The 12678-nt window shown below is 53.7% G+C and overlaps 1 protein-coding gene across 2 annotated transcripts in view; it reads right to left on the bottom strand.

Annotated features, from left to right (window-relative positions):
• The window catches only part of VAC14 (VAC14 component of PIKFYVE complex), a 102960-nt gene that overhangs the window by 60110 nt on the left and 30172 nt on the right, over positions 1–12678 (bottom strand). For both annotated transcript variants that reach the window (XM_058708543.1, XM_058708545.1), the window contains exons 11-12: positions 10904–11048; positions 10564–10629 (exon numbers count right to left, since the gene is read on the bottom strand). In XM_058708543.1, coding sequence (XP_058564526.1) covers positions 10564–10629; positions 10904–11048 — 211 coding nt within the window. The remainder of the gene's footprint in view (positions 1–10563; positions 10630–10903; positions 11049–12678) is intronic.

Below are 12678 nucleotides of genomic sequence, written 5' to 3'. Positions count from 1 at the left end.
AATACTTGCTGACCAGCAGCGCCAGGCAGGAAATGGAAGATGGATCGTTCTGAATAGCTTCTGCCAAGGGGATGGACAGAGCGGCCTCTCGCTTCACGCTACCCACTTATCTCCAAGAAACTTTTGTCAAAAGTTTGGCTAGGTCCCTAGTCAGCTGATTAGGCCCCAGATGTCAACTGGCTCAGCGTTCCAGCCCCATAAGGAGGGAAGGAAATCCCCAAGCTGGGCCCTCTCTGGTCCTAGCCAGAAGGAAGCTGCAAGAGTGTTTCCAAGAGACACAACTAGGTCCTGGCAAGAGAGGTGAGTTCAGGCTAAAAGCCCTGGAGGCTAAGGCCTGGACTGTGTGGGCCACTGCCAAGGCTATCTGATGCCTCTGCTGGGAGCAATGGGGCCACAGGGCTGTGCCTGAGATCTGGGTCAGGTTGGGCTGCTCCTTGTTCTTGGGAAGTGGAGCTGAAATTAAGTGCAGAGGCACCATGGCCAGGCATCCACAGAGCCTTGGGGCCCTTTGCTTCTCGCCACACAGAAGCCTGTCCACTTCCTTCACAAGTGGTATAGGCCCAGCGCGGCAGGCCTCTTGAGTCCCTGATCACATACAGAATGGCTCCTGCGGCTTGTGGAATCAGCTGGGGAACTGACCCTCGGAAACCAGGTCGCTGTCCCCAGGAAGCATCCCCTTAGGGTGGTGAGGAAGGCACGGGACCTCCCATGGGCCCCAGAGCAGTGAACCAATGGAGCTCTGGGAGAAGGCATACACAGCATCCGGCACCAGAGTGGAGGCTCCTGCTCTGGACACAGAGTAAATCTGAACTGTAGAAGTCAGCAATCAGGCCCTGGCCAGGCCTGGGAAAGGGGTGGTATTCCCAGAAAAGCTTTTGGCTACAACGGGGTCAGAGCAGGCCAAGCCCAGCATCTCCTGGGGGGCAGGTCCTTCAGCCCTCTTCAGCAATGGCAAGGAAAGCCCTGCCAAAAATTGAGATTTGGGGGCGGGAGAGAAGGATTGCCTAGGCTCAGATCTATTTTATTTCCCATTGAGAAAACCACTCTGATTAAGAACCTTTAAGGTCGTACTTGAGCAAAAACAATTAAAAAAAAGGATTATAACTTGTTTTTTGCCTCACTCTGAATGCACGCTTACAGGGATCAAGGCTACTTTCTTTTTTTCTTCTTTTATTTTTTAAAAATGCTTATTTTTGAGAGAGGGAGAGAGAGAGCACAAATGCAGACGTGGGAGGGGCAGAGAGAGAGGGGAACAGAGGATCCGAAGCAGGCTCTGTACTGACTACAGACAGCCCTGTGGGGGCTCAAACTCATAAACTGCAAGATCATGACCTGAGCCGAAATCGGACGCTTAATGGACTGAGCCACCCAGGCGCCCCTTCTTTTATTTTTAATAAACTCTGAGATCCTTCCCTAAGTGCCTAGTTCTGTGCCATACATGCGAAAGACCAGTAACCGGTGCTCACTGTTAAGTCCCACTAACAGTGACAGCACAGTGTGTGTCCTGGCAGCTTAAAACCATTCCAGCCTCCATCCCTCAGAGTGGAGGAGAAGAGAAAAGCCAGCCTGGGTAAGGCAATTTGGAGGCCAGTTCCCAAGTCCCCCTGTGCACCCCCTCACCCCCGGTCTCCCTCCTGGTGATGCCAGCCATCGCTTGCCTGCATCATGCCAGGCCCCTGCCCGGGGTGGGGTGCACTCTCAGAGTCCTACATTCTCCCTGAGAGTGAGCCAGAGGCCGAGAAAGGGCCTGCTGTGCTCCAGACAGCGCGGGAGCAGCACACACACACCGTCAGCGCTCGGTTACCAGGTGATGAGCTGAGGGGCCAGCTGTCTCCGGGCACCGGTCCATGGCAACCGGGAGAGCGGCACAGGGCCGTCTCCTACCCTCCTCCAGGCCTCCGCTTCACCCCAGTGTACCTGCCAGCTACACGCACCCTGCCCTGAGGAGGCAGGTCTGCTCTGGCAGGGTCAGGGCCCAGCAGGGTGGGGCAGGCCAGAGGGGTTCAGCTCGCCATCCACTGTCCCTCCTATTCGTTCACCTTCTCAGAAAATGTTTCTGAGCACACGCTATGTGCTGGACACAGTCTCCGTCCTCCCAAAGTGGGACAAGGGCTACGGGAGAGTCGGCGTGCAAAGAACACCATAATGACGCCGATGGGGACCTCTTTGATGTGCAGATAGGAGGGGTGGTGTGTGACAGACAAGGCTTCAGGAAGCATCCAAGCCGAGGTCTTGACCAAGTTACTTCACTTCTCTGAGTCTCAGTTTCCACTTCAGTGAAGTGGGGGACACAATAGAACCTACCCTGGAAGGGTTGCTATGGAGATACGCTAAGGTCATGCCCACTCAAAGATGTCCATCCAGCGCAGGGTCTGGCAGGCAGCAAGTGAATGGAAAATACCAGAACCCAGGCAACGAGGCCCAAACTGAGAGCACAATTCAGGGGGTCCAGGCTGAGGCCTAAGCAGCTGGATTTTTAAAAAGCTCCAGAGGATTCTGACAGCAGCTCTTGTCTGGATGGGCTCACTGTGGGACTAATGTCTGGGTTATTGGACTTTAGCCTTTCTAGGTAAGATTACTGATCACTTCCTGAGTTCAAGGGGAGATGGGCTGAGGGTAGTCAGTCAGGCCCAGGGCCAGGCAGTGTGCTCACCCCTGCAGGCCACTCAGCCCTGCAGCTTGGCTTAGCAAGAGCCCCCAATCCTGTCGCAGGGGAAGGCAGTCCCCAACTGGCTGCCCCTGGTGGACTCTCTCCTATACTGCTGGACCTTCCACTGGGGAAGCCAACCTTCCCAGTCCAACATCTGCCTTCACCAGGAGCCTAGGTGTACCAGGCAGCAAGCCCCCAGCCCCACCCATGTCAACCCAATACTGTGCCAGTTTTGGGTCCTCATCCGCACATCAGGGGAAGAAATCCAGAGAAAAATACTAAAGACTCTCTGAGTACCCACAGCCGCCTTCCCAAGAGTGGAATGCTGCCAGGCCAGCTGTGGTTGTCTGGGTGCCCCTTTACTCGAGGTCTCCTCACCAGGCGCAATAGGAACCGTCACTATGCCAGTCCTCTCTCCTCCCTGGCAATGATTTGCTGCCAGGACACCTATCCGAAGACCAGATCCTCCCAGGACTTCTGGTGTTGACCACTGGTGCCTCGTGTGGGCGGTGGGTCCTGGTTGGCTGTCCCTGGAGACTGTGAGTGGAATCCAGCGCTCTTCCCCTGCTGCCTTCTCCCTGCTTGGCCCTCCCTCCTTTCACTCTCCGGAGCCCCCAAAGGAGGCTGCAGCATCAGCCGCAGGGATAGCCATGTGGACCAGTGCCTGTGTCCTCGGCATGGCCTCCAGGGGAGCTACAGCAGGCAAGGGCCCCAGCTGACCTCCCCGGGTGTGTGTGGGGGACTCTCGGCAAGAGTTCTGGGCCCCCAACATTGTGCCCCTCGTTTTCCTGGCTGGTGTCTGACCTGATGGCGTGACCTGACTGTAAAGGAATCTTGGGGACAGAGGAAGGGGGTGAAGGAGTTGTTTTTGTTTGTTTTGGAGAGTGGATGGAATGAGAACTGGGCTGAAACAAACACTGAGGCAGGGATCTCAGGAAGAGGAACAAACCCCATTCTTATGGAAGACGGTCTACTCTGAGCAGGCCATTTTAGTATTCCAGGGAGCAGGGTCAGGACCACACAGCATCAGAGCTGGATGGGACGAACACAGAACAGGCCAACTGTGTCTGATGGCAGAAAACAGGAGGTGAAGGGGTGTCGTGGACTTGCCAGGTCCCACAGAGAACAGGGCAGCGTGGGGCAGAGGCCGCCCTCTTATTGCTCCCCGGGCCCCTTCCTACACTGCTCTCTGCCGGCTACCAGCCCCACTCCTTCTGCATATGCCCTGGGAGGGCGAGTGGCCCAACGGGGAGGTCAGGTCTCTGAGTGCTCAGAGAGAAGGTGCACTCAGAACTGATGAGGGGAGGGGGGCCGGCCTCAATGAAGCAGTGCCTCCATCCTGGGAGGACCCCTATCCTGCAGTGAGGTCAGCCCTTATGTGCTTTTGGATGTTCCAGAATCAGATGGACCCAACGTCTGGCTGCTGGTGGTATGACCTTGGAGAAGTTATCTTCCTTGCCCTTGGAGGTCCTCTTAAGTCAAAACTGGGATAATGAAAACAACTCCAAGAGCGCCAGGCAAACTTGTCAGGAGAAGAGAAACAATGTACTCTGAACAGCTCATATGACCCATGAACTCAGCCTTCTGCCCTCTCCTGCTCCCAGTCTCCTCCCACAGATGTGGGAGGGGTCTGAGCCCAGCACCCACTGTGGATTCTGAAGGCAGCCAGTGGCAGGGGGTACTGGATGGGCTGTCATCACTCTCTGAGCTGCCCTCAGATGAAGGGGCTCCAATGAAGCAGAGGTCCCCATTTCTGTGGCAGACACACAGATGGCCAATTTTACTAGCAGCACCCTTGCGTCGGGACAGAAGAACACAGCCCTGGTCGCTTGGGACTGTAAGAAGAGGAACCCATGGGGATGCTCTCAGTCTGGGGCCTCCGTCTGGGTGAGACCCTGACATGGAAGGCCCTGTTGTCACTAACTAAATCCCTTTAAAGTGGAAATGAGCCCTTGGGCCCAGCTGGCCAACCCACCAGACCAAAGTGACAAGAGTCCCTGGGAAAGAAAAGGCTGAGGAAGCATTTACAGGGACCACATGGGATGAGGGATGCAGAAGGGACAGGATGGGATGACAGGGCCACTGCCCCTGGGACAGAGGAGGCCAAGGGCAGCCTCACTCTACTCTGCTCCGGGGACAGGGCTCCATGACAGTCAGGAGTGGTGGCACCCGCGGCCTTGCTGCAGGACAACCCCAGAGCTACCCACTCAGCTCTCATGCGAGCCGTGACCTGTCTCCCTATCGGGCAACTTAGCTCAGCCCCAGTGAGCTCTCTCCTTTGAGACCTGAGAACCTCTTCAGTTCTCCTGCTCCATTTCTCCTGGGACCTGGACCATGCAAACAAATGAAATCCTCTCCCATCTCCCCTAAGGCTAATCATCCCTCAAAGCCGGCGTGTCTGTTCCCCAGTGAGCCTGCGGCTGGTGAGGCAATGAACACTTGGACATGTGGTGGATTGACCCAAACAGAAAAGCTGATGGCCCCCATCCCCTCAGGACGCAGCAAAGCCTAGAGCAGCCCCAGGGCTCCGTGCCCCATGGGTGTGGACACTCCTGAGATGTGCTGTGGGGTTAAGGACAGGGAATGCCCTAGCAGCCCTGGACCGCAGTACATCACAGCTCTCGTGTGTACGTTTGTGAGATGTCCCCAAATCAATCCTTATAACCATCCCTGCTACCCCAGCCTCCTAAGACATGGCCACATGCCTCACGAGGTGAATGGGCTCCTGAGCAAGAAACTGCCATTGCCAGGAACAACATCCTCACAGTCCTACCTTCCAAGTTTTTGAGAAAGGTGATTCTCATCCTTTTTTTTCTGTTTTTATGTCAGCCACATCACACGAGCCATAAACTCCCCTCAGCAATTTCTCTTCATAGTTACTCTGAGCCTAGGGGAGCAGACGGGGGTATCTCTCCTGGGTTGATAACCTCTGCTCTTAAGTGTTAAGGACACCTCAGCTCCAAGAGGTGGGAAGACTCCAGGGAAGGTGCCTCCAGAGGCCCCAGTGGGGTGTGCCCTTCTGAATCTCCATGGACTCTGAGGCCTGCTTCCGAAAGAGGCTGTGGCAGCCGGAAGTCCCGAGGCAGGGCCTCTGCCGATGACGCCACTTCTCCTCTCTTCCCTGGAGCCAGGCAGCCAGCTCCTCCCTTCTACCTGTGATGCTGGGAACACAGCCCACTGACTTGGGCAGACAGCTCCACCTCAGGGGTGCAGGGGTTGCTGAGGGAGGGGGGTGGGAAAGGGAGAAGGTATAGAAAGGGGCATCGGTGTCGCTGCCCATTGCCTTCCCCTTGGTTTTTCTATGACCTCAAGACGAACATCGAGCCCCAGAGCCCCCAGTGAGGCCCACTCACTTGGCCATCTGCACAGGGCCTGTGTGGTCCTAAAGACAGGCAGGGAAACAGAGGACAGAACCCAGCTTCTGTTCTGGCTTTTGCTGCCGAAGCGGGGGCAGGAAGGATATGGGGAAAAAACAGAGCCTATCTTCCCTATTTCCACCTGTATCTTTACCATTTTTTTACAGAAATGATTACCAGCATCAGGAGCTAAAATTTACCACGTGTTCACATGTGTTGGGTATTCTACACCCATGACCTCATTTCATCCTGGGAATCCAAACCTGGAAGGGTGCTTCTACAATTATTCTCGGTTTTCAGATAAGCAAACTGGGGTTCAGGGAGGCCAGGTCATCTGCTCAAGCTCAGTGTTAACCAGCTATGAAGTGGTGAGCCAGGGCCACACTCTTGGACCGCCTGACCCCTAAGCCAGTGCAGGCTGCATATCACCTGGGGGGAAAATGTTACCGGAAAGGGATGCCACTCAATTTATCACAACGAAACTTAAAACACTGCAAATAAACTTCTTAATGAAGAAGCCCTACAAAAAAGGCCCGGAGGCTTTGCAAAATGACTTATGGAAACGGGGAAAAACCCTGCTTCTGGGTGGGAGAGTTCAAGGCAGTGAAATGATAATTTCTGGCTAAAGCACTTGTAATGACAAACGGAGTTACGACGGGCCAGGATCTGGTCGGGAGCTTTACGCTGTCTCTTTCAACAACACTCTACAAGGCAAGTGTGGACATCATGTGCCCCATTTTGCAGGCCAGAGACTCTAAGGTCCCTGGTGAAGAGGGCGAGAGCCAGAAGCCAAGCTCAGGTCTGGCGGCCAGTTGTCTGGGGTGCTATGTTCTCTCAGGGGTACTACCACCCACCCTTCCTCTCTTCTAAGACTGAGATTTCTTTTTTAAAGCTGTGTGTTTTTGTTCTAAGTAGATTTTATTTTTTACAAAGTTCTAGGTCCATGGTAATATCGAGCAGAAGGTACAGAGATTTCCCACATACCCCTGCCCTCGCCCCAACACAACCTCCACCAAATGGACATTCCCCACCACAGCGGTACATTTATTATAATCCGTGAACCTGCGTCAACACATCAATGTCACTCAAAGTCCATAGCTTACCTTAGGACTTGCTCCTGGTGCTGTCTATTCTAAGGGTTTGGACAGATGTATAACACATACCCATTACACCCTGAGGATTCTGAACGCAGGCTGGGAAGTAGTGTGCTTGGGGCTGGGATGGGGAATCAGGGTGGTCCTGAGGCCCCTCCTGGACCAGCCACACCTTCAGGGACATTGAGAGGAGGAGCTATTGTCCTCTGGTACTCATGGGTGGAGCTCACTCAGGCAGCTGCAGGCTTAGGAGGCAGCCGACAACTGGCATCTTCTGGGCAGAAGAAGCATGCCCACCTCCCTAATGGCGTCCAGCAGGGCTCTCTGAAGGGCATGCACCCTACATTCCACACTGCTGAAATCAGGGTCGCATTTTCACTTAAAAACATGTAATTCGATCTCTAGCTAATGGGGGGATTGCTACTCTGGTGCCAAGAATATTAATTTGACACCTGCAAGTTCCTTCTGACCAAAGGGATCTTCAGACAAAGGGTGCAAGGACCAGGCACTTGCACTGGTATTGAGGAAACAGCCACTTATCCTGAGTAATGGAAAAGCAGACACAAGTGAGGATGCCGGAAGGGCATGGACTACCAAGTTAGCGTGGGAGTAGAACTGAGAAGCAATGGCAGGTGAGACACCCAGCAAGGCCACAGGCCAATGGGACTATGGAACATGGTGGTGGGGCAGGGCTAGGTCTCTGAGACTCTGCCCCTCCCTGCACCCAGCTCTTGCATTAGTAACACCCAGGTACACTCTGTTCCTTGAGGCCAGTGGCTCTCACCGAAGGTGAGGAGAATGTGAGTTTATCACAATTATACTGGGAGAGAAAAGTATTCGCAACACAGATGACAAACTGAATGTCCCCAATATACAAAGAGCTTCTACAAATCAGTAAGACAATGGGACAAAGGGTCTGGAGGCTGAAGCTTTTACAGATATCCACCCCTCTCCACAGCACATTGAGAACTTTCTCAAGAACCTGTGGAACAGGAGAAGGTGGCCAGAAATGGGGATGACAATACAACTACACACAAGCTCCCCATCTCCTGTCTGGTTCTGATGTGGGTAGCTGGGACCACACTTGGTGGAACACAGGTATGACGGTTAAGCGATTAAGAGAATGGGCTTTGGAGTCAAACAGATCTGGTTTTGAGTTTGGCCTCATCACTTCCTAGCTGCGTGTGAGTTGTTTTACATCCTTCAGTCTGGGTATTCTCAACTGCAAAATGGAAATAATACCAGTTCTTCCCCACAGAATTGTCGAGGGTTCGCCAGATACTACAAGGCAAGGGTCTAGCACAGTTCCGGGCACAGCAATGACTTCATACAAGCTCTTACTACCTATCGCCCAAGATGATGGGCAAACCTGTGCCTTGAGGCCCCGGGCTGGATGTACGTGGCTAAGTTCGAGGGAGGCTCTGTGAAGCCGTCAATAGGAAGGCGCCTCTCCCCACCAGTCTGGCTGTGGTCTGATTTGACTGAATGGGCTTTCAGGGTCTTACACCCCAGGGAGCTCCCATTTGAGTTCAGGGCTGTGTTTGGAAATACTGGGAAAACCTACCACAGAGAGATTTCTAGATATCCTAGAAAGGAAGCTCCAGGAAAAGGGGGACTTTGTGTTGTCTGTGGCTGTATTTCCAATGCCAAGGACACAGTATGCCCTCAAGGTTGCCAAAGAGACTGGTCAGGGGACACTCAGGAATGTGATCTGGTGAAGAACCAGGATAGGGCAGAATCAGGACTCACCACTGATTATCCTGGTCCCCAACTCCCTCCCCTAGAGAGAGGAAGGCAGGGAGTCTCGGCTCCTGTTACGACAACAGCCCCCCTCCAGTCCCACAACTGTCCCCAAGAGCAGCTGCAATCCTTTCCCAGCAGAGGCCCACAAGATGTGCCCCAAAGCTCTGACAACATTTGGCACTTCAGCAAATCGAGTTTCCACAGCCGCAACCTGAACAGAGCTGTTTAATGGACTGCATCTCCGCCGGCTCCCTGTAAACGCATACGCACACAAAAACCAATCACAAGCAGAGAGAGCTGGATGGGATTAAACAACTCAATTTAAAGGACTGAAGACTCAGCTGCTTCCAGCGAAGTCCTAGGGAAGGAACCAATCAGAAAGTTCTTCTCTTTCTTTTTGTATTGAAACGAGGGCTGTGCCAAGTGCCCTTAGTCACCCCCAACTCAGGCAGAACCGGGCCACGTCCTCCTGGGCCCCCTGCCGAAGTGGGTGCTGAAGGAAAGGGAAAGAGAGGGCACGTGTGCATGTGAACGAGGCAAGCAGGAGGGGTCAAGGGCAGATTCCCAGACCATCTGTTTTGGAAGCTTCTGGAAATGCAGAGGCAGGCACCAGCCCATCTGATCTCTTTTCAGCTCAGGTTCAAGAAAGCAAATTCAGGCTGCAGGAAAACTATCCTAGGCCCCACACAGCCTGCTACTAGGCTCAGGCGCCTCACGCACAGGAGGTTGTAAGCAATGTCGCTCTCCTTCTCCCCTGGCCCCCAGCTCTTGTCCACTCCCATATTCCCAATGGGCAGATTTGTGGATTCACGTGCCCACTGCCTCATGGGGCACACAGCTTTGCCTAAGGCCCGCAGCTGCCCAGAGCCCAGAAGAGGGAAGGAGAGGAACCAGTCAAGGTACAGCCTGCCAGCATCGGACAGGCAGCCTAGAGCTGGTATAGGTGAAGGGAAGGGATGTCACCCTGGCCAATGGCAACACCCACGAGCAATCCTGCCCCTAGGCTGGGAGGCAGGGGAATCTTGAAAAAGCACTACCTTAGCCTGACAGCAAAGGATGAAATGCTGCCGAGAATGGGGTGGGGACGGGGGCTGCCCCCCAGAGGGCTAAGAGACGCAGAGCCCAGCTCTCTCTCCCTTTCTCTGGGCTAGCCTCTCCCTTCTGCTCTTGGTGACCCCGACAAAGCAAATCTTAAAGGGCCAATTTCAAGCCAGAGGTCAGAATGGAGGCTGGCTGCAACGAACAGAACACAACGAGAACTCACAGAGCGGCCAGCATTGCCTGGCCCAGCACTTAGCATCTTCCGAATTACTGCCCCACTGAGCAGAGAAGGAACCAGACAAGCCACTTGCTCGTGGTCAGGCAGCTACGCGGGGCCAGATCTTGCTTTGGGGACCCAACCCAGCCGAGCTGCCCACCACCACACCCCACCCGCCGTGCCCTTCTATAGCCGAGCCAGTTTCCCCCTGAGGCCAATGTCCTCGCTGATACACTGACCCAGTGCTCCTCAGAAGGGCTGGAAGAAGACGTCCTTGTTCCCAAAGTCAAGAGCATTAAACACAGCTTTCCCTGTAAGCGATGCACCTTACCAGGTAAGAAGAGAGCGACTTTTTGGGTGCTGATTTAAGAGGACAACAAAACAAGCACCTCTCAGCTACCAGATCCCATCTGTCACTCAAATGACTTAGGCAGCCATGACAGAAGGAAGGGGGTGACCTACCTCGTCAGATTCATCCGACAACGTCTGAAGCAGGATGGGGAAGAGGCTGTCTGTGTGCCGGAACATCTGGAAAGCAGAGAAGCCGGGAAATCCGTGAGCTTCCCCCACCCTGGCTCCACCACTGAGCTCAGCGTGGACAGGGTCCCACTGCACTGCATGGACCTCCCCCACACCCCCAGTGCTCCTCAAGCATCTTTCACTCCTCTGCTTGCCAGGGATTTTCTAGAACTGCAGTGACCAGAACCCTACCAAGCACGGGGAGGCCCCAGAAAACTGAGATAGACCCAGAAGCAGCCCCAGCTTCGAAGGGCCTATCAGGCTGATGGGCCCAGGGACTCACCTTCCGGGGAGTCTTGATATAGAGGTGGTAGAGCCACTTCAGGACAGCGATCCTGGTCATCATCCCGATGGCCATGTCGCTGAGGTGGCAGTTCAGGACCTGCACGATCCCGTCAAGGTGGAGGGTGACTGGGGCCCTGTCCGTGCTGTGGGTGAGACCGGGAGGAGAGCTGAGTTGAAGCCTGCTATAGCCCCTTCCGCTGAGCGGCAGCGCCACTCTGGCTTCGCAGTCAGAACCACACACATGCTGCACTTTCCTGGGTGCGGTGGCCAGGAGCGGGCAGGCGGCACACCCCCTCCACGTGGCTGGTGGAGGCTAGTTTCACCGCGTGGCCTCAACCCTCCCTCTCCAAGGCTGGGGTTGGTGGAAGAGGGCCAGTCTGCTGGCTGCCTACCCACCTCCCCAGCACTGGCCTAGCTTGTACTGGAGAACACCTCTTTGAGATCACCAAGCTGGGCCCCAGCAGACCTCAGGGATGAAAAGCCGTTCAGCATCCTCAGGGCATTCAGTCCAAACCCTCTGTTGATAAGACAAAACCAATGGATCCAACGAGTCCAGGGGAAAGCCCTGAAAACACCCTTTAAGAGCAGACAGAGTTTTCACCAGGCAAACAAAGAATATTTCTCCAGTAAGGACCTGGGTTCTGAGGACCTAGGTCAGGCAGTTCAGTTGCCTGTCTGTAGAAAACGGTCTCGCGTGGCATTTCTAGGCTGCTCAATTATTCATTGGCAGCAGGAACTTGATGCCAGTGCTTTCCTAATTTGCCCGCAGTCTTTCTGAAGCTCATTTGATGTGAATTCCTAAAGGGACCCATTCTCAGTTCTGTAACTGCTAAACAGAACTGCTGTTTAATATGGTTTGATGATTCCCCACGGTGCTCGTTTAGGGGTGAGAATGGGTACTTCTATCCTCGGGTCGCCAGACGGGCTGGGCATGTGATGACAGAGCCCAGCAGTCCTGAGCCTCTGGGCAGGGATGCCACTAATTCCACGGGAGTCATGTGGCTGGAAGTTCTGGGGTCTTTTGCCAACACCTAAACACCTAGGTTCTTTGCTAGCCTAAGACAGACAGGGAAACTAAGGCACAGACAGACAAGTTCAGGGTGGCAAACACAAGCTCCCAATCTCTTCATCACTTTCTCTCTCACTGTCTGATAGAAACGTAATGTGAGCCACACATGGAATTTTACATTTTTTTATTTTTTTTTATTTTTTAAAAAAAAATTTTTTTTTTCAACTTTTTTTTTTTTTTTTTTTTTTTTTTTTATTTTTGGGACAGAGAGAGACAGAGCATGAACGGGGGAGGGGCAGAGAGAGAGGGAGACACAGAATCGGAAACAGGCTCCAGGCTCCGAGCCATCAGCCCAGAGCCTGACGCGGGGCTCGAACTCACGGACCGGACCGCGAGATCGTGACCTGGATGAAGTCGGACGCTTAACCGACTGCGCCACCCAGGCGCCCCTGGAATTTTACATTTTTGAGTCCTATACTCAAAAGTAAAAAGAACCAGGTAAAATTTTAATGACATATTTTAATGAATATAACATACCCCAACAATATCATTTCAACATGAAGCCAACATAAAAAACAATATACACATCACTCATAGGATACTTCATATTCTTTTTGGTGTTCTAAGTCTTTGAAATCCAGCGTGCATTTCACCCTGACAGCACACCTCTGTTCACACTAGCCACACTGCACGTGCCCAGCGGCCCCGTGACCCTGGCTATTGCCACGGACAACACGGCACTACGGTGTCGGGCTAGCAATCTA

The sequence above is a fragment of the Neofelis nebulosa genome, chromosome 17 (genome assembly GCF_028018385.1).
Source record: "Neofelis nebulosa isolate mNeoNeb1 chromosome 17, mNeoNeb1.pri, whole genome shotgun sequence".
Taxonomy (NCBI): domain Eukaryota; kingdom Metazoa; phylum Chordata; class Mammalia; order Carnivora; family Felidae; genus Neofelis; species Neofelis nebulosa.
This window is presented reverse-complemented; position numbering and strand designations above follow the sequence as displayed.